The sequence below is a fragment of the Carassius carassius genome, chromosome 6, assembly GCF_963082965.1.
Source record: "Carassius carassius chromosome 6, fCarCar2.1, whole genome shotgun sequence".
In the NCBI taxonomy this organism is placed as follows: Eukaryota; Metazoa; Chordata; class Actinopteri; order Cypriniformes; family Cyprinidae; genus Carassius; species Carassius carassius.
In genome coordinates this window covers 28,043,225-28,070,891 of record NC_081760.1, presented here as the reverse complement: position 1 = coordinate 28,070,891, position 27,667 = coordinate 28,043,225, and the positions used below count along the sequence as shown (strand labels likewise).

At 37.8% G+C, this 27,667-nt stretch overlaps 3 protein-coding genes across 5 annotated transcripts in view; 2 read left to right on the top strand and 1 right to left on the bottom strand.

The window, feature by feature from the left end:
* Nucleotides 1-7,951, top strand: part of LOC132142574 (storkhead-box protein 2-like) — a 59,133-nt gene extending 51,182 nt beyond the window's left edge. For all 3 annotated transcript variants that reach the window (XM_059552541.1, XM_059552543.1, XM_059552542.1), the window contains exons 3-4: nt 514-2,983; nt 6,224-7,951. In XM_059552541.1, coding sequence (XP_059408524.1) covers nt 514-2,983; nt 6,224-6,425 — 2,672 coding nt within the window. In that variant the 3' untranslated portion in view covers nt 6,426-7,951. The remainder of the gene's footprint in view (nt 1-513; nt 2,984-6,223) is intronic.
* Nucleotides 7,952-11,766: 3,815 nt separating this feature from the next.
* On the top strand, nt 11,767-14,577 carry LOC132141955 (transmembrane protein 134-like). Its single transcript, XM_059551600.1, has 8 exons — nt 11,767-11,948; nt 12,398-12,639; nt 12,720-12,787; nt 13,473-13,559; nt 13,686-13,762; nt 13,969-14,013; nt 14,251-14,304; nt 14,473-14,577. Exons 2-8 carry the CDS (start codon nt 12,442-12,444, stop codon nt 14,553-14,555), a joined length of 612 nt encoding a protein of 203 aa, XP_059407583.1. The 5' UTR covers nt 11,767-11,948; nt 12,398-12,441; the 3' UTR covers nt 14,556-14,577.
* Nucleotides 14,578-16,308: 1,731 nt separating this feature from the next.
* LOC132142567 (interferon regulatory factor 2-like) lies at nt 16,309-26,056 on the bottom strand. Its single transcript, XM_059552528.1, has 9 exons — nt 25,677-26,056; nt 21,205-21,298; nt 20,782-20,881; nt 20,386-20,562; nt 20,190-20,224; nt 19,991-20,105; nt 18,266-18,433; nt 18,069-18,112; nt 16,309-17,194 (listed from the first exon to the last, which is right to left on the bottom strand). The coding sequence occupies exons 2-9, from the start codon at nt 21,289-21,291 to the stop codon at nt 16,865-16,867; spliced, it is 1,056 nt and encodes a 351-aa protein (XP_059408511.1). The 5' UTR covers nt 21,292-21,298; nt 25,677-26,056; the 3' UTR covers nt 16,309-16,864.
* Between the last annotated feature and the right edge of the window lie 1,611 nt (nt 26,057-27,667).

Genomic DNA, 27,667 nt, shown 5'->3' with positions numbered 1-27,667 from the left:
TATTATTCTATTTTATTATCATATGAGTTCTTATGAAGGAGGGACTTTTGGTAAGTCACACTGACAGGTCTTATTGCATTGAAGGGCTTACAGACACGATGATGAAAGATGAGGTAATGACTGGTGTGTTGTGATTGGTGGTGACATAAACCAGCAACCAATGCTCTTCTTTTTATTGGCCTTCTGTAGTTATTTTTGTGATCACACCTACTTATGGTTAATCCTACTTTTGGCATGTCAGTTTAGTTCTGGATAATGCTGACATCAACATGAACCCACTAATTTGCTACTCCCCACCCCCCATTTTTCCCCCACTCTGCACTCTATTTTTCACATCTAAGTGTTTGCCTGTGTTGAGCTTTTCCTTTGAAAAATTAATTGATATTGATGATTGAAAGTGTATTATTATCATATCACAAATGTTAGCCAAAAAGAAAAAGTTGTGTCAGCACTTAATTAAATTAGCACTTTGAAATGGATTTTGAAATTTACATGCGGTTGTATTTTCTTCAGGTGTACCCACTCCAAGTCCAGAGATCCTCCGCCACACACTGAACATGTTGGTACGGGAGAGAAAGATCTACCCTACACCAGAAGGTTACTTCATTGTTACTCCACAGACCTACTTCATCACCCCATCCCTCATTCGCACCAACAGCAAGTGGTACCACCTGGATGAGCGGCATCCAGAGCGACAGCAGCAGCAACAACAACAACAGCAGCAGCAACAGCCAACACCTCAACAGCAATGCACATCACCACAATCAGGAACAATCACTCCCTCCACCTCTGGCTGTGTACGAGAAAGGCCTAACCCTAAGAACCACTGCGACTCCTATAATGCCTACCGTGATGAGGTGCCCACCATTCATACCTCAACAATTCAAAGAAAATCCCCGAAAGAACCCAAAGGAGATCCCCCTTCATACCTACAACCCCCACCGCCTCCATGTGCCATTCAGCATCCACCTGACCCCACTGACAAGAGCAAGAGCATGACTGCCACTTTCTCTTACAAGACAGACACACTAACCAAGAAGAAGGAGGGGAGTGGTGGGGGCAGCAGTGAGAGGCAGTCTAAGAAGTTTGGGTTAAAACTGTTCCGCTTGAGCTTGAAAAAGGACAAGACCAAACAGCTGGCCAACTTTTCAGCACAGTTCCCTCCAGAGGAGTGGCCCTTGAGGGATGAGGATACACCATCTGCTGCAGCGATCCCTCGTGAGGTGGAGATGGAGCTCATCCGCCGCATTAACCCAGACCTGACGGTGGAGAACGTGGCCCGTCACACAGCTGTCATGAAGCGACTGGAAGAGGAACGAGCTCAACGATGCAAGGCTAGCTCCTCAGCACAACACAGTGCCCGCAGTCGCCGGAGCCGAGGCCACCGGCGTGTGCCACATGGGAAGTCACGTTCACACAGCAAGACGCGAGCTTCTAGGGGAGACCCCTCTGAGGGCTCCAATCTGAACCTGCCAGCAGTCAGCCTGGAGAGGGACTACCGTTTTTTCAGTCACTCTCTGGTACGCTCACCAAGAGAGGGAATGTACACAGTTGAACGCAGAATTGGTGGTGCCTACCTTGTCCACAGCAACCCCAACATCGCTGAGTCACACTTTCCTGTAACCCCAGAGTGGGATGTTTCAGGGGAGCTTGCAAAGAGGCGGACAGAGATGCCTTTCCCTGAGCCTTCACGTGGAACGTCACATTCTAGAGTGCACCGGAGCCACAGCCACACTCAGGATCGCAAGTCACGCAATGAGCGGCCCGATAAGGCTAAAGAGCGATCGCGTTCTATGGACAACTCCAAGGGCCCGCTGGGAGGTGGGAGCTCCACGCTTGGCACGGCTGAGGATTATGACCGCAGTCCTGATGACAGAAGCCGCTACTATACCGATGATGGGACGCTGAGGGCCTCCTCTCAAAAGGCCCCGCACTACTCATGCATCATGTTTTCTGCTGCCAAGTTCAGCTCTGAAATGTCTGTATCTGATATGGGCAAAATGAGTCTGGATGAATCAAGGCTCTGCAGCCCTCTAGAGCGAAACAAAAGCAGGGACAGTCTCCCAGCCTACAGTGACCTGAAGGCCTTGTCGCCAAAGCCTTTGTCTGATGACTACTTACAGTGCAATACATCGAATGAAACAATCCTTACTGCCCCACTGGCTCTGGGCAAATCTGACCATGACACTTTAACCCCATCTGATGGAATCCGCAAGGGCTCTCCAGCTGACCAGCAGACGCCTCACCTCACCTCTCCTTACCCCTTGGAGTACAAAGAGGACTCCTCCATCAAGGGACACAATGGTTCTGGCAAACCCACACCGAGCCAGACTCCTGAGCCTATACCCAATGGACGTTTGATACAGCACCAACACAACACTGACCCACGGGGCGGGGGAGGTGGTGGTAGCACTGGTAGCAGTGTGGACAAGAGGAAAGAGATTTTTAGTAAGGACACTTTGTTCAAACCGCCACACAATGTTTTGACTGTGAGCTATGTGGACAGTGGCTACTCAAAGTCAGGCACTTTGCGTAAGACTCCGCACATGAAATCGTCCGAGGTCCTTGACACTCTGGAGACCCAGCAGCTACCTAACTCCACCCCTTTGCCTGCATCTGCCCCGGCACCTACAGGCACAGAACAGGTTGCTCCCTCCACATCTGAAGCTGCTTTTGACTATTACAACGTATCAGATGATGACGATGAGGAGGAGGCAGAGGAGACCTCCCGTAAAGAGGCCGCCCCAACAGAAGCAAAGGGGCGGGCAGGGGCTGGAGACGGTGGTGGAGGCGGTGGGACCATGCAGTGGTTGCTTGAACGGGAGAAAGAGCGGGATTTACAGCGGAAGTTTGAGAACAACTTGACTCTGCTTAGCCCTAAGGAGAGCGAGAATAATAACAGCCAGAAGTCGGCTCACTCGGCACGGCTGGACAGCATGGACAGCAGTAGTGTGACTGTAGACAGTGGGTTTAACTCGCCTCGGTAAGTACTCACTTCAGAGACAGAATGTGTTACAAATTAAAAACCCATATTTGAGTGTATATTTTCAATTGCTGACTGTGAACAAGTGTTCTGTGCATCAATTAATTGCCATTTTTCTTTTCTATGACCAAAGACATAAGATTAGGTTCAAAAGTGAGGAAAGAATATAAAACATTATGCTTAGGCCTAAAAAAAAAAATTGTTTGGTTCCGGTTTCCGACCGACCCTGTCAATTTATGTGCGACCCAAATTTATTTTATGAGACTGGGGAAGAACGGTCTTTCACACATCGTTAATTAAATTACAGTTTCCTTTAAATGCTGTTTTACACTTAAGTAATCCGTTAAAAACCATTAAGTATTGCATCAAAACCCTTTAACTGTCAATTCCTAAAGTGAGCTATAACTTTGGTTTGGAAGGTTTGGAAATCGTAACATTAAGAGAAACACGGGGGGAGGGGGGAGTCAACAATATATCGCGGAACAGAGAGGGCACTGACAACATGCTGACAGACAGGACATTAACATTACCAGCTTACTTTTAATATGAAACAAAGTCTCATTTGGTTATTTCACCTTTCAAATGTGGTCATTTTTTAAAGAAATGTAAACAATAAATACCGTTTTGTGGCTCTTGAATGTGTCGAACAGATCGCTGTAAGTTAGATCATCAGTTAAAACTAACTGATCGTCTCTTGCTTCTAGTTAATTTATAGCATCAAAATCAAATAAACCACATAAATGAACATAACAAAGAATGTTGTTTGACTACAAAAAGATGTCTGTACACTCCATTTTTCAAGTTCAAATCCTCCATGTTAATCTACTATGAGATCGCCTGTCAAACTCCCGCGAAGGCTTTTTGTGTGTGTGTGTGCGTTTTGCGTGTCTATGGCAACAACAGACTTTAAACGGGAATACAGAATCACTGTCGTAAAAGTACCGGTACACACATTTAAAATAAGCGCGCGCGCGTGTGTGTGTGTGTGTGTGTGTGTAAAACTGCCACTGGAGAAAAAAAATAAATAAATTAAAAAAAAAAAAAAATCCCTACCGACCAATGACCTCAACTGACAAGCAACCGGAACCAAACTTTTTTTTTTTTTAGGCCTTACCAGAAAACATACAGTAAATTGCTATTATGGTAGAATCCACTTAATTTCTCTGACATCCCACAAAATGAAACATTTACCATAGGTCAGTTTTTATATGTTTGTTTTATTACAATTTTTTATGTTTGATTTGAAGCACATAGTTGCATAGGCCCCATATAATTACAATCTTATACTGTGATGTATGGGATGTTTTTTCCCCTTCTTCTTTGCCAAGGCCACAAACCAGCACAGACAGCCTTTAAGTGTGTTTCCCAGGGCTGTGTATGTGTTAGCAGAAGCCCTTTATGAGTGAGAGGGTGAGGACTTTTTCAGCTGCTAAAAATAGACCCCTTGTGTCTGTATGACTCATTCAGAGGGATATGGCAGGGGTAGAATAACTGAGAGAGCCTACATGTTTTGCACATGTGCTGCCTCTACTCCTTACAATATACTTCAAGAAAACTAAACACAGGGAAAAGTACCTTGTTAATATGATGGAATTTTCTTCATTGAATTTTCCCAGGTATTTTACCCTTATTTTGAATTACACTTTACATTATGCTGTATTTTAAGGTTAGAAGGAAATGTCTGATATTTACACTAGTACTTTTCTGCTAGGACTTTATCAGTTATTCAACTTTTTTTTTCTCACAGTGTAGTGCATGTTTGCTTACTTATTTTTACCTAAAAATGACCTCATTCTATGACTGATTTGTCAGTTAGTGAAAACCAATATTTTTACTGAAAATCTCATAGAATATGTCTCATAGAGTAATTTAACACTGTACGTAAGTACCAATATTATATTTTATCAGTACAACTCATACTGCTGTGCTGATTAAAATTTTTCTTTTGTTGTATTGAACTGAAATCCTTACATTTGTAATATTTTGATAATTTGTGTAAAGCAATGCATTTTACTGTCCTTTCTACGATCAGTTATCGTGTATCATGTACGATGATAATAGGCTATGAATACAGTAGTTGTGGCCCAGTCACATTGTGATGGAGCTACAAAACCTACAAGACAAACTTCCACAAGTCTCTAATTTTAAGACCCCCAGCAGCCCCTTCAAGCAACACACAGACAATAATTCACTGTTTTCTGAATGACTCATCACATTAGCGATGATGTCATTTTCACAGCTCTTGGAAAAACACCAGGATAGCTCTTGTGCATAGACACAATTTACTGTAGTTTGTGATTGATGTAAGGTAGTAATGCAGTTACAGTGGGATATGCAAAAGAAAAGAAAAAAACTTGCATGTTTCTCTGTGCAGTGCTGATGTTAAATAGATCATATCTGAGTTTAATCTTTGCTTTTAAAGCAGTAATTTTCCTCAAATATTTCATAATTTACTTAACCTTGTGTCACTTCAAACCTGTATGGCTAACTTTCTTCCATGGCACACAAAATGAGGAATTTGATCACTGTTTTTTTAGAGTGAAAGGTTCAAGCTTCAGAAAACACAAGACACAAAATCACAATAAAAGCATCACTAAAATACTTGTGAACACATTTGCTACTTCTCTCATGAATGTACTCTGGAGAGCTACGGTATGTGATGATTTAGAGGTGAATAAAGATTACAGTCTGTTTCTTACAACACAATCATATGGACCTCTTTTATAATACATTCATGGTGTTTTTGTGTCGATTTTAAATTGTGTAAGCTTCAGTATCTGCTCATTGTAATTTCATAGACAAAGGCAGGGAAAACTTCTGAAGAATTTTTCTTTTTGTTTTCTGCGGAAACATTGTGTGGTATACAACCATACCATATGAGCATGAGTAAATGATGATTTAATATTTTGTTGAGCTATTTAATCAACTTCTCTCTGCAGTAAAACCACTTTCTTATTGTTGGCTGTCAGTGCTTCCGGTTTAGTTACTTGAACATATTATTATCATACTGTCACAGTTTGGAGTACACTGTTTTTGTACCGCTGATCGTGCAAACCAGAGTGAAACTATAGGTAAGGGTGAGGTGGTGTGTTTTTTGTCTTTCTGAGGATTTGTGTGATTCTTTGTATTGTTTCTCCTGCCTCAAAATAATGATCCAGTTAATTTGTCTTAAACTCTACTCTTTGTCCTTTCTCTATCTCTCCATCTCTGGTCATTTTCCCACCTCCACCACTTTCTCAGCACACGGGAAAGCCTGGCGTCCAACACCTCGAGCATTGTGGAGAGTAACCGGCGACAGAATCCGGCCCTAAGTCCAGGCCACATGGGTACCACCAGCATCGGCCCCCCATTTAGCTTCCGTGCAATCCCAGAGCCCCCTACAACACAACCAGAGAAACTGCAGAAATCCCCCAACTGCCTTGCCTCCATCACCAGTGTCTGACATGGGCCCATCTGGGTTGACGTAGGGTCAGGGTGATCTGCAATGTTGGGGTGCCTAAGTGCAGGAGGTTGGGTGACTCGCTCCATCAAGCACCTTGACTACATGGGGACTGTTAAACCCACAGGCATGGCTTCCAGAGACTGTTCCCACAGCATAAATGGTCACTGCAAAAAAAAAAAAAAGACAAAAAAAGAGAAAAACATGAAAAAGGAAATTTCTCATCATAGGATTATTTACCCTAACAAGCAATTAATCAGGAAATTCTCCGGTCGGAATCAACCGTTATTTTCAAAATAGGCTTGAAGTAACTGGTAATTTAACAATGTTTTTGTTTTCAAGAGTATTTTTGTCAGCCACAGATTAGAGATCATCCAGCCAGTGGATTAAGAAATAGATGCTGATGTGCAGGTCAGAGGTGTTACAGATTTGTGATATTGGTATGCGGTACAAGTTAAAAAAATGAGGCGTAAAAGCCCTAATCTGAGCAACATTTAATTCATGGTTCATAAAATTTAATAATATTCCTAAAAATAAATCCATCTGTCATGACACTGTTAGCTACATTGGTGACAATATGAATCATACTCACATGCTTAATAAAACAATACATAGACTGAATTAGTGGAAATAATGATCTCAATCTGAAATTAAGGGAAAAAAGGACTATTTATTGATTTATTTCTTTTTTATTTTTACCCAAACGTATTGTGCATACAATTACTTTGTATGCAACTTTACACTGAGTAATGGATTTACCTGTTTCATTAAAGTTCATATTTAATCTCAGGTCATGAATAGTTAACTCTCCTAAGAAGAGGTAAAAACATCAGTCCGTCTGTAATCATGTTTCTGTGGATCGTTTTACCAGTCTTTGTTTCTTAAGGGAATAAAACACTATCTGTAGATAAAAAAAGGAATGATTTGAATTGAATTTTCGTCTCCATTTAATTCAGATGTAGATTATTTTTTATTGTTATTCCCTTTTGAAATAAAAACAGGTGTGTGTTTTATGCCGGTGTGAATCTGATACTTAGTCTCATGAACAAGGATACTTGTGGATGTCACTGTTGGTTTGAAAACATGCTTGTCTTCTGTGTAGCTTGATGGCTTTATTTATTGTCATGAAAGAAGGAAGATGTTGGAAATCGCAATGGCAGGAACAGGGGTGTTGCGTCCCAAACACTCCAAGGAAAGGTCATACAGTTCTCTTCCTTTGGGCCAGTGGGATTCAGAGACTTGGCCCTTTTGCTGCTCCGATAAAAATCTTGCTTTTTAAAGATTTTCTTACTTGAGTTGAATCCAGACCACTATGGCATTTTATTTTCAACCTTTTTATTTGCTTCGTTGTTTTCCTAGGGAATTGAGCTGTTTTTGATCATTACTCAAATCATGTCCCTGACCTCTGTGGAAAATATGGTCAACAGAGGATGTGGTTAAAAATTTTGCCCCAGCCAACACATGATATGTATATTCACAATCTTCACAAACTTTTCACGGTTTCAATAAATACTTATTTTAGGTTGGAACGCCTTGTTCAGTGAAAATATGTACACATAATTTGCTCTGCTGTTATTTATCATTCCTTTCGAATGACACAGTTGAATAGATTACATCAAGTTTTGACCTGCCATGTGGAATATACAGTAAGTCTCAGATCCATGAGTGAAGGCTCATTTCAAAGATTGAATTAAACATTAAATTACTTGCTTTGAACATTTGGACTATTGCTTTAACTGTTGGGACTGCCATCTCAAGAAAGCTCCAGAATTAACACGTCCTTTCTGGCAGTGACTCTGTGAGATTTTGGAAAGAGAGCAGGGCTCATGTTGAATCCATTGGTGCTATTATGTGGTGATCCTCCCTTTTTATCTTTTATTTGTTTCTTTGCTCATACCCTCCAGAGTTTTGTTGCTTTATGATGAGTGTTCAGGTGGATATCCTGTAGTGGGACTTATCGTTTTGAATCAAAGACATGAACCATTTTCAACTCACTCCCTCTCGCTTGACTATTATCCACACACACCTGCAGTCAGCCATGCAAACTACCCTAAACCCCACATACATGCACATAATTAGCTACCTCCACCAACTGTGTAACAACAAGGTAGGGACGTGTACAGATTTGGATTCTTTGCCTGTGGAACACAGCGCTATCAGCCTCTTCTCTGTGAATGTTGACAAGGAGCGGCGGACATTGTAATTAAGAGGACTAATTCTAAAGTAATCAGTATTAAGTGCTGTAGTTTCAACTCAATTTATTCTCAGTTTTTAACAGAAGTGTCTTTTACTTATTTGCAAGTTGTGTATAAATCTGTCTAGCACCACATCAACAAAACATTTCCAATGTTATGTTTTCCCTCCAATTTGTGTATGAAGCCATTTTCAGTTCTCTGCTGTCCCTTTTACATGAATATCTGTTTATCTGCATCATTATTTCAAGCCCAGTGAGTAACTATAAATTTAGTTTGTTAAAAATACATTCTATATTATATATAAGCACCTCATTGGCTATTTTAAAATGGAACATTTAGCCTACATCAGATCTAGTACACCTGCCTTCTACTTTTTGGCAGTACTGTTTACAATAGTATTGTTTTCAGCGTCCCACCTAATATTTGAGAGGTCAGCGGTAAGGGTCCGAACAGCCTCTTATACCCTGTAGTTGGAAGTGGGATGAAGATTGTGGATAGGTAAGAACCTCATATATTAAATGGTAATTTTACATCATTGTTAGAAACCAGAGAGCAACATTAGGCAGAGCAAGCGCCTCATAACGTCTGCTCTATAAATAGATGCTTTCTCAAATCATTGCAACGGAACTTTACTTAAAACAACGATTTAAGTCCAGAAGCATATTTCACTTCAGTGATGAAAACACCTCTGCAGAATCACTTTAATCACTTTTGAATGTTTTTTTGTTGGACAGTACAAACACATGGCCTCCTTTACTTAACAGGCTCTGTCAGAGGATGCATTTTCGATATCTGTCACATTTTGTGAAATTTTGTTTTAATTTGAACCCCCTCCTTTGTCTGGTGCACCTTATTTTTTTTCTCATTAGTTTTTGATAGATTAAAGGGAGTAATGCAGCCAAGACTGCCTTGTAAAAAAAACATGTTTGCACTGAAATGCCTGGCCTCTGGTTGCTGTTAAGTCCATCCAAGACGGATGCTTTGTTTATATTGTAAAATATTTCATATGAAATAAAAATGACCATGAAATGTCTTCCCTTAACATTATGGATTTTAGAACTACGTCAGACAACATTGTTTCTAAATGGTGACAGTGTACAGTATCATACTGTAAATGAATCAATCTGCCATGCTTAGTATAACTTCAGAACAAAACTGAAAGATATGAGGGATCTTTTTGTAATGTCTATAATATTTGAAAAGAAGTCCCTATTTGTGTAGTAATGGTGTTTCATCGTTGTGGTAGTGTATGTGATAAACCCAGTTGGGAGATTGTGTTACTTTTTCAGACAATAAAATAACATGTTTGGTTATATGTTTTAAATGTCTTGTGTCTTGAAACCTTTCAGTGTAATGTCTTTAAGTTATACATAAGCAGTAAGTATTTTGGATGGCACTTCTACATTATGATGCTAGTTGATTATCATTACCTAAACAGCACATGACATTTCAGTAATCATATATACAGTTTTGAGAGAAATTTGTTGGCATGTCTCAAGGGTAGGCAAGTTCGGTCCCAGAGAGCCGCAGACCTGCAGAGTTCAGCTTCAACCTTAAACACACCTGAACAAGCTTATCAATTCACTCAGGATTACTACGGTACAGGCAGGTGAGGGTTTTTTTTTTTCAAGGTTGGAGCTGAACTGTGCAGGACTGCGGCTCTCTAGGACCAAACTTGCCTACCCCTGGCATGTTTAATGAAAACCGAAGTGATTCAAAAACGATTGTGAGAAGGGCAAGAAAAACTTTTTTTTCTTCTTCAATTTATTGAATGTAATCACTTGTTCATGATGCATTCCATTTCCCATGGAAAGTATATTGTCTTACATGTTCAAATCATTCATTCATTCATTCATAATTATTAAGAATATTTAAATATGATTAATGAAAAAATGCCTGAAATTGCAAGGCTTCATGGGTCAACTTGCCACCATCTAGTGGCTGAATGACATAAAGTAAATAAGAGAAAAGACATTAGATCGCAGACCAACATATCTAGCCTATGTCTAAAATTAATAAAATGTCCTCAATTGAATCAGTTTGACAAATATCAACGAGCAGAATCTGATCGACATATTATTCAGAATGGTCAGACGAAGTGACACTTGAGACATGTTTAAAATCACATTATAGTGGAAAATGTGGGAAAGGTTAATGATTACCATATTTTCACTCTATTGGTTAAATTGATAAATCTAACTGCAAGCAGTCAAACTGTTGTCATGTACTTGCATCCTTTTTATTTAGCATTAGAAGCACACATTCATTTACATACAGTTACAGACTATAAGGAAAGAGGGTAAATATCTGTCTTGCTAGAAGCGAAGAAAAAGACACTGGACCTTTTACTGGTCCTTAAACAAGAACATAGCAAATTTGTGTTTACACAAATCCTTTCTTACATAAAATTAAATTCAAGGAACAATTATGCCAGAATGTATTTATGAATGATTTAAGAAAAATTAATAATATTAAGAACTCATTTCAAAATACACAGTCAGACAGAAACACATTGGGACTGTAAGCAATTAATATGCCCTTATGCCCAGTGTCTAAATAAATATTACAGATAATATCTAAATAAATACAGACATAGAATAATTCTGTATAAACCTATACACAGCTAACCTACTGACAGATTTTGACTATATAAATGTTTACCTATATATAAACTAAAAATTACAAACTATACGAATGCTTCACATAATACTGTATGTGCAAAGAGAAACATCGTAAGTCAAACAGCTGGCTGGGGAACAGTGCAAGATGATTTGTAGTGCATGAGCATGTAAACATACACACATTACTGAGTCTTTTTGGGGATTTTGTACACATAGCAGTGTGTGAAAAGTGTCTAGTGCGCATAGAGGAGAGTGTGTTACTACAGGTGGTTTGTTCAGGCCCACTCAACTGTGTGTAGCACACTTCGAATTGCACAGAAAGAGAGTTTCAGACTGCTTATAATTACTAAAGGAATTATAATTTATTATTATTGTAACACAAAATACAGTAAATATCAGCAAAAATCTCAAACTATAGATTTATCATCAAAATCAAAATACCCCATGTTTTCGTGGATAGTGACTAGGGTAATTACTGGATCCTCCAGTCCTCCGGGTGTCGCTGAAGAGACAACCGATCCTTTTGTGTGTTTAGACTCGACCCACAAAAAAGAAGCAGCTGTTACTAACAAAGTTTGGGTTGAATTATTTCGCCGGCGAGTAAATAATAACTTTAAACAGCTTTATAAACTTTGTATGCCTTGAAAGTGATCTATGGATCATGCCAGACAGATTTATGAATAACTGACGAGGATCAAGACTAATGGACAGTAAGTAGATGATTCTTCCTTAGTAATGTTGCGCTATTGTTGGTCTTGATAACGGGAGGTTCGACTCTTTCAATTTTCAGACAGACTCGTAAAATAAGCGGTAGACATTTTACCTCAAAACAAAACAACTGTTATTTTCAATGACGTGCTAGGTTTTAAACTCACATTTTATTGTTGTATCATACTTAAAATGACGTGTCGCATGTAACGAGCTCTTTTATAATACGCAATATGTATTGTTTTGGGGCGGATGCGAACACTGTTAGGAGCAAGCGGAAACGCGCGTCAGTCACATGCTTCCTCAGGGCAATTACTCTGTCAGAATCGGACACTTTTTAAAATTCATTAGTGTTTATTAAAGGAATTGTATAGGGCAGTCAGTGCACTATACTACATTATGAGAAGTATAGAGGACAGTGACTAAACTAAAATGTTCATCAACTTTACAGTGTTTACCACTTAACAGACAGCCAGTATCTGAGGGCCTGTAGCAATGGGGACACCGTTCACAATCGATGACGCGTTCGTCCTGGAGGGCGAGGAGGAAGGAGTGGTGCCTGGAGAGGATGAGGGGGAATGGAAGGGGAGAGAGAAGGATGGAGGAGAGATGATGTTTGGACCGCTTTCTTTTGCCAAAACACAAACTTCTGGACCCACTGGCACTCCTGAACACAGTAATCTGAAATATCAGGTCAGGAGTTTACATGAGTGTCGCTTTATTTAGTCTTTTACAGGCAAATATGACTAACTTTAGTTTGTGTTCACCCACAGAACCTGGAAAATGAAGATGCTTTAGGTGGCACTGTGAACTCTTCTTTCAATAACTTCTTCAAAATCAGGTTTGAAAATTCTCTTTAAGTAAGGAAATGAATTGCATATTGAATGTAATAATATTAGCAGCATAGTACGAAATGAAGGATGGGTTGCACCCATAAGGGTTTCATTAAGCAGAGTTTAAAATTGGTCCGGATTTAAAAGTTAAATTTTATTTTGGGGTTTTTAATTTAATTCAAGCCATGTTGCAGCACTTCAAGTTAAAACAAATCAGAATTTAAAATCTCCACCTGTGATTTAAAAGCTTCAGATGCAGTTAACAGCAATTGTCGTCGATGATGAGTTTGTCAGTGTAATGTACACTTCCTACTGTCATTATTATTATAATTAGCTATTATTGTTGACAGATTGAACAAGCAGAATAAGAAATAGTCTGTGAAGCTGACATGGCGACATGCGAACTATTAACTTCAAGTTTATCCTAGTTAATCATTCGTAAAAATGCCAGTTTTGATTGTCATTCACTGTAGATATCAGAAATGCTATCTTAAAACCTTTTTTTTTTACACTTAAGGTAATTGTAAATTTACAATTAATTTGCAGCACATTGTTCCTTAGAGAACAACAATTGACCAACTTCCTAATAAACTGGCCAATGAATAGCCAACTAAAAGAAAGTTTAGTTAAAAAAAAATTTAGCTTTGCATTTGATGTACAAGTACTTGTCAAATCTGTCTGTCTGTGTTCCAGTGATCCTGCTACTCTGTCCTACTGCAGCTCTCAGTGGTCATTCAGCACACTCAGCTCCGTCACACAGCTGTCTGCTCACTGCTGCGGGTAACAACCCCAACCCCCTTCATTTATATATTTCTGTAAGATTTTCACTCTGGTTGGGTACATTTAAAATAGTTTATGATCTTCTTTTCCTTTCCTTGTGCTTTGTTCTGTGTGGATTGTTCACAGGTGGACGTCTCACCCGCTGGTGAAGAAGAACAGACGAGTCGTTCTTGCCTCATTCCTCCTCTTAATCACTGGAGTTGGTAAGACTCTTATAACTTTTGGGATGTTTTTTGATCATAACAAGTATTACTGGTCTCAAGGGGAAGGTGTCTGGGAGCTGCTGTTTCTGTTTGACTTGTAAAGTGCTGTCTTTGTTTACCTTGCTGTCAACTCTTGAGCATGGACAGTAAATTCAAATGCAATTGTCTGCTGTTAAGTTATTGTATCATCTCTCCCTTCCTATCAGCTTTGATCTTTACAGGCATTGTCATACAGTTAAACCCTCACGCAGGTAAGACCTGTCACGTTGGCTGTAAATAACTATGAAACATGAGCAGGATTGCTTTAGAACACAAACCTGTTCATCTAATTATAAGTGGAGCATTTCACCTAATAAATCAGTGCTCTGCATGCCTAAAAAACAAAGACAACACAACTTTCAGACATAATAAATCAACAGTTGGTTTTATGCTAATGTTTTCCTGTAAAATCAAGTAAGCCACATATTTATACTTTTTTTTTTTTTTAGGTGTTTCAAGTGCAATTTTCTTTGTTCCTGGATTTCTTCTCTTCATACCTGGTGGTAAGAGCTAATGTGTTTTTAATATATTAGTCAGGCTTGCCACTGTGAATATCAGTAATGGATTTTGGACCTTAGATAATATAGTTTTATGAATTGTGAAGTTATCTGTGCAATCGAGAAGTTGTTCATGCAGTTGTTCAACTCTTGCTCTTCCCTTTTCTGTTTTAGTCTATCATGTGACCTATATAAGCTGTGCAGTTCGGGGACGAAGAGGATTCAAGTTCTTTTATTTGCCGTACTTTGAGAAGTAAACCGTTATTCTTCTTCACATAATCCAGACTGGTGGTATTGATTGCCCACCATTTCAAACCACCTAAAATGAAGGGGATGACATACTTTTACAACCTCTGTTACTAGTGGTTTTCTAAACAATTTCTTAATTTTGGTAAAAGCCGGTCTGTACACAGGTTTAAGTATAACCTCTACAGAAAAATCGATCTGTGATTTTTAGAGTATCAAGTGTGACAATATACAGTCTTCAAATCATGGCACAGACTGTTATAAAGACAGTTCACCCAAAAATGAAAATTAACTGAAAATGTAATCGCTCTCAGGCCACCCAAGATGGAGCAGATTTGGAGAAATTTAGCATTACATCACTTGTACACCAGTCTATCAATTAATGTCCTGTAATGTGAAAATTGATGTGTTTGTTCTAAACAAATCCATTATTAAGGCGTTTCTGGTCAAAATATGAGTCGTAGTTCATAATCTCCTGTTGTGCTTGATCTGTGCACATTTCTCTCCTGATTCAGTTTTTAACTTAACAGTTGTTTCTGGCTAAAATACGAGTCATCTATCCATAATATTGCTTTCACCAGTGAAGTAGTCTCATCTGAATCAGGTGAGAAATATGTACAGTTCATGCACTGAAAGTAAAAAGGGTCAAAACCAGTTCTAAACCAATATGTAGATTTTGAAGTGAGAGGAACACAAGGGATGGGCTTTTTCAGTGGAGGAAGTGTTAGTATGGATTATAGACCAGAAACGATGGTTTGTAGTGAAAATGCCTTGGTCATGGATTTGTTTATTACAAACATGCAGCTTTTTACCTCTCAAGATGTTAATTAATGGAACGGGTTATGTTTTTGTCAGCTGTTTGGAGTGATTTCGACAGCACCCATTCACCCCAAAGGATCCACGGGTGAGCAAGTTATGAAGTCAGAAATTTCTCTACATTTGTTCAGAAACTTGTCTACTTGTCTATCTTGGGTGGCTTGTGGAGGGAACAATTTTTTTATTTATTTTTATTTTTGGGTGAACTGTTGCTTTTAAACATCTGTGTATAATATAGAATTGAAGTCACATCTGATTGAGACTTTTTATATTAGCTGTGCAACAGTGTTTTTTTTTTTTAAGTTATCAATTCAGTTAAACATAATTGAGCATGAAACATAAGCTCATTATAGATGTACAAACTTTATGAATATAGCGCCATTAATGACATGAAATTGTATACCACTAGCTTTGTATAATACAAATGAAATTATAGACAAAACAAATGACGTGAAAAATGAACATCACAAACGGTGAAAACCAAGAATACAATTTATTATTTAGGCCACTGCATACAGAGTTGTAAAACACTGACCTTTCTGACCTCTATTGTAAAACTCCACACTCATCTTTTTAATTAATACCACTACTAACACTTTTAACCACTGTTTATGTACATTATACAACATATGATTGTTGAAAAGATTTTGTATTGTGTAACTTTTTAATCATTGACACTACAGTAAACCTGTTTTTTATATTTGCTTTTTAATCTCCATGCTTTGTTTGTTCATTATGCAAATTAGTGACTGTTGTATAAAAATATTTTATACAAAACCAATAGCAAAATCTCATTACCTTAAAATAAGAGTGTTTCAGAAAACAAATGAGAACGGTCTGACAAGTTAATACACGACTCTAATTAGTGCGTCTCTATTCAAGTATTCATAGCCCTACTAACATGGAAGAGCTGAACCTTAAGTAAGTTTTCATACAGACAGTTCCAGTTTTTTTCCGGAGTGACAAATATCAAATTTGCAAAAACAGTTCATTCAAACATGACAATTTGATGTATAAATGTACTGAAACCTTAATCATTTCTTGCAAAACTGTGATTTCAATATTGTGCTACAGTACCCTGTAGAAAGACACACAAATTCCCCTTAAAAATTCCCCAGTAACAGTTCGGTTTCATTCTTTGTTTTATAACATCTGCTGTCAACAAGTATGAAATGCCACTCCAATGCAAAATTAATACAAGCGTATTCTCCCAATGCTGCATCATCACTAGCTTACACTGACAACTTCTGTCACATCTGTGAGGTAGTTCTACAAGTTACATATTTGATGCAGTTATGAGAAGGAGGTAGAGTGCTGCAAAATATTACAGATATATATATAGTATAACGGATTTAGATAGCTTGGAACTCTCCCATTTGGTTTTAAAAACCGAACAAAGGATGATATTTAAGGGAAATCTTACACCTGAGAGTACTTAATAAATTTTGAATTATGGGTGTAGATGTATCATTTGAATAGCAGCGGTTGTAAATTTCAAGTGTCTTCATTGTAGTGTTTTGTGTTTTGCAATAGAGAGGTCCACAGCTTTAGCTATCACACTTGCCTGAGAAGCCAGGCTGCTGGTGAGATCTGGTGAGGGGACATGGCTTGATGGTCGCACATCTGTGACTTTTTGCAAATTCGATGGGCAGGGGAACCATGGAGGAGCATTGTAAGCAATTAGGGGCGAGTCCTCTCTGCTGCTGGTCACTTTGAAATTTAGTTTTGTTGATGTGAAAAACTTGTTTGGCGAGGATAGAGCTGATGATGGGATCCTTAACACAGAATTGCCCAATGATCTTTGTGAAGCTTTTAAGGATAAGTCCTGGGGAAGCTGCAGAGGGAAGTTAATAACAGTCTTAGCACAATAAAAAAATAAATAAATAAAAATCCCAAATTGGCTGCGGCTTGACAATGAAATGTCTGTGTAAACTACTGTTCAATGGTTTGGGGTCATTACGTTGTGCCCATCAACACTGCATTTATTATAACAAAATACAGTAAAACAATAACATTGTGACATTACAATTTAAAAACTTTAATATATCATTTCTGTGATGGCAAAGCTGAACTTTCATCAGCCATTACACATGATGATTTAGAAATCATTGCAATATCCTGAGTTGGTTCTCATATGTGTCATATTTTTTGTAAACTTTGATGCATGTTATTCAGGATTCTTTTAAATAGAAAGTGCCTGTACAGTCACTTGTGATCAACTTAATGCATCCTTGCTAAATTAAATGAAAGTATTTATGTTTGGTCACACTTTAGTTTGGGGACCAATTCTCATTATTAACTATGATCTTTGCTCAAACGCCTAACCTGCTGCTTATTTATAGTTAGAATGATTATTGTTTAGGTATGGGGTATGATTAAAGGATCTAAAATATGGTCATGCAGAAAAAGGCATTAACATGGTTTAGAAGTACTAATACACAGCTAATATTCTAGTAATATGCATGCTTCTAAGCAACTAGTTAAAAGTGACAATTTTTCCTTAAAATAAAGTGTTACCTCATAAAAAAACTATATCATACTGACACCAAACTTTTTAAATTGTAGTGCATTTGCTATAACTGACTGTCACCAAGAACACAATTTCATAAGATATAAGAGCCTAAATTGTATACAAAAATACGAAAGGGAAGATTTTAAAAGGAAGATATCCTTTTCTTGGAATGTTTTTTACCAATTTACATCAGTACCTGTGCTAAGTCTTCCTCGCTGTTTGTGCTCTCTGTGTCACTCTCTGTGGAGGCAAAATAGAAAATAGAGAATCTGTGTTTGTGGCCAACAATAACATAATACCGTAATAGTAGCAGTAATATGTAGTTTATCATTCCTGTGGTGAATACAACACAAAGACAGTAGAGTTGAATGCAAAAACAAAAAAAAACCCTACCACTGTAGGATGAAACATGGGAGTCTTGGAGAGGCAGACACGTATCAGTGGAGCTAATCGCGGGTTCTTCATTCTCTGTTGCCACCTCAACAACTGCACACACATCAGGTAATTCAGCTACAGCCATCTCCCTCCCAGATGACGCAGGCACAGGGGAGCTCTCCGGCTCTGTTCACGAATAAGCATGTATGATTTAGAGACTTTAACTTTTCTGCTAAAATACATTTTCATAATTTGGGCTAATGTATGTTAGATGTAGTGTTAAAGTCCTTCAGTGCATACCTATCAATATGCAATAAATTACTGAAGAAGTATTTGGATACGTAAATGGATAGTTCATCCAAAAAAGAAAAATCTGTCATCATTTAGTCATCATCCAGCTGTGCAAACCTGTATGAGTTTGTTTCGACTACTGAACATAAAAGATATTCTGTGAATAAATCCAAGATAATGTGAAGAACCAAACAGTTGTTGGTGCTAACTATCTTATAGGGATGTAACGGTATGAAATTTTTTTATCACGATTATAGTGACCAAAATTATCATGGTTATCAGTATTATCACGGTACTATTAAAATATGCTGAAGATGTTAAAAAAAAAAGACAGATCACTTCAAGTTTTAACAAATTAAAATACTTTGTTTGTATAATCACTAAAACAATAACATTCACAATGATGTCCGGATTTCAAATGACAACTTGACTGACCATAGTTTAATAGCATGTTGAGATTTCTAATGTAAATGTTCAAATAAAGCTTTGAAAAAGTTAAATAAAAAGGTAAACAATCACATTTCAGCCTTTACATAAAGAAAATATATTAGTCAAAATGATAATTGATTAATAAATGATATGTATTTTATCTGATACATAAATAATTCTAGTATCCACATAAGCTTTGTTTTTTTGAATGTTTTTCATCAACCGGTCAAAATTGACAGCAGGGCATGCAAATTCGGTCCGTTTTTGGCCAGACAGAAACTTCACAGGCTGCAAATCCACTTTATGACAGCAGGTGGCGCTTATGGGAAAGCTGAATTACAGCTGTTTCCCGTAACCTCCATGAACAAAGCAGAATTGCGATTAAGAACACTTCCTGTAGGTATTACATGAGGCGAAGATGAAAACAAAATGCCAGCGAATCATTTTTGAAAACAATCAGAATCTTCAGAGGTACATTTATATAATTGAATCATTCATATATTCATTTGTATAATTCCCTTAGCATGCTTTTAAAACCTCCCAGCTTTTCTGCCCTGTTTTCACTCAAAACTAAACTTCTCTGCGTGCTGTGCGCACATGAGGCTGTTACAGATAAAACTGTGCTTTGTGCTGGACAGTATTTATCAGGAAAAATTACTGTGGAAGTCAATTGGGACAGGAAACTGTTTGGTTACCAATATACGTTAAAATATTTTTTCTTCTTTTACAAGAAACAAAGGATTGTAAAAATTTGAGAGTAAATGATGACAATTTATTTTTGGGTAAACTATCCCTTTAAGCCAACCTTAAGTAAAAATGTATGAATAATGAATGTGATAAAATGTGAAACCATTTGGCATTTACATTTAAATCTAGAGATCTGTTTTAGCAAAACATATCTGAAAAATAAGATTACTTTTACATGAAAACAGCACTGAGACCAGATGATTAATTTTTGAATACCACTTTTTAATTAAAAAAATAATTGCAATAAGGGATTGTGCGCATGTCTTGGTTATTTACCAGCAAATAGCACTGTGCTGTCTGGTGTAGTATCTTCCATTAAGTTCTCTCCACTTTGTTCTTTTGTCATTTTATATTTTCTGGGAATGCCAGTTTTCCGTTTCTGAAAAACCCTCTAAGGAATCAAGCATAGGTGTGAGAATATTTGCTATAGTAAGAAATGTGCACTGTTGTTTGTGTGTACAGTCATGCATCCTACTTTTGCTCTTTGCTCCAGGTCCATCTTCTTCTTTCCTGAAAAAGACAATATGCATTCTAATTTCATCATTAGAGTTTCTACACCAAAACAAAAGTATGTACATCTACATTAATGATATGTATACGAGAAAAAATGCTATGGAATGACATGGGATTTTATTTCAATAGTACTGTGTTTCGTTAATGACTGACATTACCTTTCTTAACAGTTTTTTCATATAAGGAAAGCATTCTGTAAATCCTGAAGGCATTGTTTCCTTTCTTAATGCTTTTATCTTTCACTTCCTCAATGTCTGGTAGAGAATTCATAGCACAGCGGAAATTTGCTTTCCATGTCTTAGGGTCTGGTTTGTCAATACCTGGGCGATACTTTCCTGTTTGAAATATAATTGGTTAACAACTGAATCAAAATCTTGTACAACAAAATGGAGTCAAAAAACCAGTAGAACCAACACAATAATCACCCTAGAAATATGTTCAAAGCTGTATGTAAAGGAGGAATAGACTCCAATACATAGTGGATATATTGCAGAAATGCAATCAGTCAACTTAAAGCCACATTCTTTATACAAGAGACAATGGACAACAGCTACCTGTGTGAATGGCCCAGTTCATAAATAAAGGTGCATCCTTTTCCAAATCCCATCCATGTCTGGCTGCATGCATCCATGGTATCTGAAACATCTTTTTCTCCTGTTAATGGAAACATTTTGATAGTGTACTATTACCAAATTCATGTTCCAAAAGTTGAGTAACATGTCAAGCACGCTCAAAATTACAAGATTATTTTCACAAAGTTATTGGTAAAGACAAGAACTAACACACAATTTACATATTCAAACTTAACTTGTACAGATATAAAGTTCTGTACCATTCATATGACATGAAAAATAAGAACTTATTCCCATGGCTTATTCATTCATTCCCTTTTATTAGTAAATTGTGGCAAGAGGAGGGAATTAATTAAATATTATACTTAAATTAATTAGAATTTGATGGCATATTTCTACTCTTACCTCACTGATCCAGTGAAGACCTTGAATTTGCCCACTCTCAATCTGTTGCTCCAACCAGGGGCGCATTCTCATTCTGTCCACTGGCATCTTGACGCTGAATAGAATCAAATACAGGGAGGATTTAAATGGGTATTAGCGACAGTACTGGGTATTCAGTATCACATTGAAAACGTATTATGTGGTAAAAAATAAACAACAAAAGAATTACATTGCATTCCTATTTATATTCTGTACATACACACATACATGTAAATCAGAGCTTACTCTGCACTTATATGTATATAAAAAACTATATTCTTGCACTTCTGGTTAGATGCTTACGGCATTTCATTAGCTCTATGCATGTACTCTGCATAATGACATTAAAGTTGAATCTAATCTAATCTAAAAATTAAGAAATACAGCAAGAAACATTTTTCAGATTTGCAGGACTGATAACATTTGGGTTAGTGCACGTGCAGTGCTCAGTAGCAATGCGGTGAGTGAAACCCCAGTGCTTTTTGCACGAGCACATTTGAGTAAGGCTGCATGTCTGGCAAGTGTTTTACAATGGGCACTCACGGAAGAGGCATGCTTTTGTAAGAGTTTGCAGGGGCCAGACTCAGTAGTATTTATATACATATGTGCATCGACACTCAGTCTGAAAGAGGAACTGTTCACTGGTGATGTCAAGCTGCCTTCAGATCCTAACATTCAATAAATTCTGAATGTTTTTACTTGCTTTTTGTGTGTGTGTTTTGCTCCGTTTAATAATTCTGAATGGATCCGTATATCTATATAAAGTCAGGTTAAGGCAACTAGTAGTGTTGTCAAAAGACCCGGTACTTCGGTACCATGTCGGTACTAAAAAAATTAAAATGTCACGGTACCAGGTTTCTTTAAGTACCGGTAGTACCGAGGACCCGTTCAAACCCGGTTCTGGATGCATACATCGCTATGATTTCCGCGAAGCAGAAAACGCGGACGGAATCTCAAAATTTACATTTTAATAAAAACTTACATTTTAATATGGACAGTCACGGAATTTTTCAAGGTTAGCATAAATGAATCAAATCAAATCTCCATATGGACCAGTATCTGTAAATGTTAAGCCGCAAAAGTTGTTTGAAATCTGCATCCTGCATGTTCTGCGTGCATGTCTCTGTATGAATGAATGAATGGTTTGTTTACTACATAGACTGAAGCGCATGACGCTTGCAGTAATGAGGACATACAACATCACCAGAACAGTTCGGAGTCACTTCACAAGCATTTTACCGTTTCATTTGTGTAAAACCAGTGTCAATTTAAAACTATTCACGGAAAACCGTCAAAACAGCCTCTACATTGCGAGTAAATCACTCGCATATGTGAATACATTTTACTAAGGACGAGTAAATTATGTCTATTGTTAGCCATTGGCTAATAAATTCTTAGATTTTACTCGCCAGTGTGTGTGTTCGAGGCTATTATAAGATTGGCGCAGATATATTTTCACTCGCTGAACACTGACTGAGCGCTTCAGAGTTCTCTCTCCATCAAGCGATCTGTACTTTTCAAATCATCTCAATGGACGCACAGTACACCTGTATTTAATGCCTCTTTTACTGTCTATGGTATTTGCCGAACTGTAAACTCTGTGTGAAGGAGCACGACTCGCCGTCGCTTTGCTGATAGCTCTGTGCAAAGAGAGAGAGCGAGAGTCTTACCACGCTGAATCGACATGCTACGTGTAAACTATATTCTTTGTTGTCTTCTCCTGTCAAAATAATGTAGTTCATTTAGAATTATTCATATTTTCGAACAAGCAGAAGATGTGCCGGTTTCTCCGGTAGTGGGCGGAGCTAAGGCGCAAATGGCAATTTCATTGGCTGGCGCTCATCTTTTACCGTCCCTGTTTTGATTTCAGCAAATCAGTTCGACCGAACGCAGACAACGTGATTAATATTCATGAACCCAGCAGCTCATCAATCCATAGTGCATTGTATATTGTTAGTATGGTAGTAGAATTAGTAGTAGAATTAGTAGTATTGTTATCTTTTAATAACAATTATTATGATCTATTACTATTTTTACTATTTACAGAAACCCTCAATGAACAAAAATGTCTTAAGCATCACCACCAGTCTTAAGTTCAGATAAATGACAAATATGCATTCATTACAAATTCATTTTTACATAAAGGCATTGTGCTAGAAATATTACTATTATTTTGTAAAATGTATGTGATACTGCTACTACTGTTAATTAAAAATTAATCACAAAATATTTCTTCCATGTTTTAATTTTAATAGCAAATCCCCTTTATTTACCAAAAAATAAAATGTGTTTAAATTTCATAAATTAAAAGACAAATCAAATTTGGGTGAAACTTGTTTACTGTTTTTCATAATTATATTACTTGTAGAGGAACTTTAAACACAATTGTAAATAAGTATAAAGAATGGCATTGGTTTTATTTTTAGTGATAGAAAGTTATTTTTTTTTTAATTAGCATATTTTTGTGTTTTGCTTTGGTACCGAAATTGGTACCGAGAACCGTGGATTTTCACTGGTATCGGTACCGAATACTGAAATTTTGGTACCGTGACAACACTAGCAACTAGTATAGTGGTTTGTTGGCATTTCTGTGTTGTCATGTTTGGTATTGCAGTTCGACTTGTAGTTATCTATTTATGTGTACAACAGTGGTAGGCAACGTTGGTCCTGGAGTGCTGACATCCTGCAGAGTTTCATCTGCCTGCAGCCTTATGCTGGGTACACACCAAAAAGATTTTTTACATCTTATAAGATTTTCAAAATGTGATAGACCACAAACATGAGGATAAAAAATCCTAGATTTAACCGTTTTACTCCTATAGTGTGTGGTGTGCCATAATGTGACAAAGACAGCACACCACACACAAACAGGTTTTCAACCAGAGTGAAACTTCAGAGACTTCAGAATAAGTATGTCCCGATGCAGGAAGAAATTGCAATGATAGTGTTTGGAATGATTTTATACACGACACGTTGTATTAACATTCGTACTGTTGCCACAAATCAACAAGCTGATCCTCCATCTCTGCTGTCCACATTAATTTCACTTTGTGCTGTGCCATGACTGCTTCGGTCTTCCATCATCTTGCTTTCTGATTGGATATTGTTTCGTTTCACGTCATACTCTCCAGAGCGTGCGCGCGTTTGTCCTCGGGGTTCCCCCCACACATCAGGATTTCTGATCGTAAATATTAAACATGTTGAATATTTAAGATTCGTGGTCAGGGCAGCTCTGACTTTCTTCCAATCAGGTTCGGACACTCTTAACACACCTCACACCAAGGGAAAATCTGATATGATAATCTGTAGAACCATCAAGATAATCGGGACATAGCTAGGATTGTCGGAAGGGGGGAAATCGGCCCAAAATCAGCCCGATTATCTTTTGATGTGTATCCAGCATTAGTAATCCTGAAGACATTGATTAACTTGCTCAGGTGTGTTTGATTAGGGTTGGAGCTAAACTTTGCAGTGCAGCGGCACTCCAGGGTGAATGTTGCACTATCCCTGGTATAGAAGTCATGGCCTAGTGGTCAGAGAGTTTGACTCCTAACCCTAAGGTTGTGGGTTCGAGGCCGGCAATACCACGACTGAGGTGCCCTTGAGGAAGGCACTGAACCCCCAACTGCTTCCTGGGCGCTGCAGCCTAAATGGCTGCCCACTGCTCTGTGTGTGTTCACTGCTGTGTGTGTGCACTTTGGATGGGTTAAATGCAGACCGCGAATTCTGAGTATGGGTCACCATACTTGGCTGTTGTCACATCACTTTGTCACCTTTGACTTTGTCACTTTTAGACAGTGCTCTACAGGGGTGTCAAAGTCAGTTCCTAGAGCCGGGGCCCTGCAGAGTAGATTTCAAATAAGCCTGAAGGACTTGATAAGTTGGATCAGGAGTGTTTAATTCAGGTTGAATCTAAACTCTGCAGGGCTTTGGCCCTCCAGGAATTGAGTTTGACACCCGTGCTCCAGTCTAAATAAATGTAACATTTATTTTTTCCTCACAAAAAAAAGAAAGTATATCATCCTCAGTGTTGAACTTGGTAAAACAATCATCTTTGTTTAAAACGTAATACTTTTCCTTTTTTTATACTGGGATAAATCATACCGGGATGTATGCTAAAATTGTTGGATGTGGCGCCTTCTCTAAAAATTTTCCACCAGCCTCCACTGACAGCGTGCTTTTTTTATGGCTTACCTTTCACTTAAATTCTATATAAAACCTATGACAATTATTCAGAATATGAATGACTATTCAGAATGTTACATCAATGCATTTAATAAACGATAACAATTTAAGAATATTAACAATTTAAGAAATTAAAACCGTGATTTACTTACATAACGTGACATATTTGGAGTTTTATTCATGTAAGCTTGTTTAAGCATGTTTTATTTTGTATTTATAAACAGATGTATATATTCATACTTCTTCTTTGAAGCCGTTTAGGGATTTACCTGGAGGGGAGGCAGCCGATAAGTCTCTGAAGATCCAGTAGTATCCCTCGATGAGATGTGGTAGAAAATCCTGTCCTGGAACTACGTAGAAAACATCACCATGTTTTGATTTAGATCTTCTTTCTTCATCTCATGAAGATCAACGCAGTGATTTTTTCAATGGGGACATTTCTACCGTTCCAGTAACCGTGCCTTTCGTGTTTGATCGATAGACGCAAAAACGTCGTCAACAACGAGACCGCGGAAGTGAAGCAACGGAGCGTTTTAATTGGTCGGCGGAACTATATGGGCGGAACATTTGAAACAACGGGTTCTTTCACTTTCACTTCCGCTTCCACATTACGCCACGACGCCGCCTTCTGGATCTTGACGCCACTACCAGCAAATCGCACCAGCGTTGGGGATATGCGCCACCATCACTGTAATATTACGATAATACTATTATTACCAAACAGACAGATTAGGATTGAAACATTCTGTTATTACGGAACCCGGTGAAGTAGGATTATGTATGTTGGAATCGTGTAAACAGACAATAAGAACAATAACAACGAGTGACGTATGTCATTTAAATATTAAACCCTTCCGAAATATAAACGTTTTAATCTGGATTTCCAAAAGAAACATTGTAAATTATATAACTTACTTGATTTTGAGCTAATTTTAGGTGTTGAGTTAACTCTTATTTTTTTCCGTGTTTGTGCTGATCTCATAATCCCAGAAAGGCACAATTATTGTATAGCCCTTTGTGGGAGTACTGTGTGTGAGATTGGTGACCCATTTTATTTAAGAGTAACGTTAGACGGACTGATTTAATTATTGTGCGAATTGCGCAATGTCCGTCGCTTGCGGCAGGACTTCATATAACAACTGGTGCAGTGGAAAGAACACCTCGTAAATAATTAAAGGGGACAGTCCACCCAAAAATGACAACTCATAATTCTGTTATCATCGCCCTCATGTAATTCCAAACCTGAACACAGAAGAAAATAATCTGAAGAATGTTTCGGTTGCCATTGACCTTCGTTGTATTGTCCATAATGAATGTCAAAGGGAACTGAAACTGAAACAATATTCAAAATGTCTTCTTCCGTGTTACACAGAAGAGAGAAGACACATGATATCAGTGGTCCAGCGTTCACAGTTTTACAACAGTCAGTCTATGTTGCACAGTAGAAAAGAGCGCGAAGTGCTGGTGATTTACTGATCACTGCGGACACGTGCCATGTACATAAAACCACAATTTAAGATTAGGGTTTGTTCTATTCTTTAAAAAGGCTTAATCGGGCATACAGCATTGAGTCACTAAACATGTAAATGAATTATTTACATCTGGAAGCCATAGAAGAAAAAATGTATTCATTAAAAAACGGTATATCATTAAGTAATTACATTTTAAGTCTATTTATTGAAATTTGGTAGCCATAGAAAGGACATATTTCATTTTCATTAAACAACATACAATAGTCCTATTATAATATGTTAAATGAATTTAAAGTATTTATTTATCATAAGGCCATACGGCCATGTCTGTCATTGCCCAACTAAAACAAACTTCATTTATTAATTAAACCGTGAATCGCGACTTGCATAAGAACCCACCACACACACACACAACACATATAGTCGGTTTTATTTATTTTTTATGTCCAGTGAACCTCACCGTTATGTATTCTTCATTTAATGATCATTAGAGACTCACCTCCAGCAGTCAATCAAATTTGTATTTGCAACCAGGTTAATGAAAATGTCCTCAAAAGTGTGATGGTGCCCTGTAGAGGGAAGACGGTCAACTGAGTTGTCTGGGACCAAATTAAAATCCCCCCCCCCCCACCCATGATAAATTCAACCGTTGAATATGTCACCTTCCATTGGTTTATCTTAACACATAGGTCAGCATAAAATAGTTTGTTTAGGGCTTTGCTTTTGTAACCATATAGACATACCAAGATGAATTTAACAATGTAAAATCTCCACAGTCACCATTAACC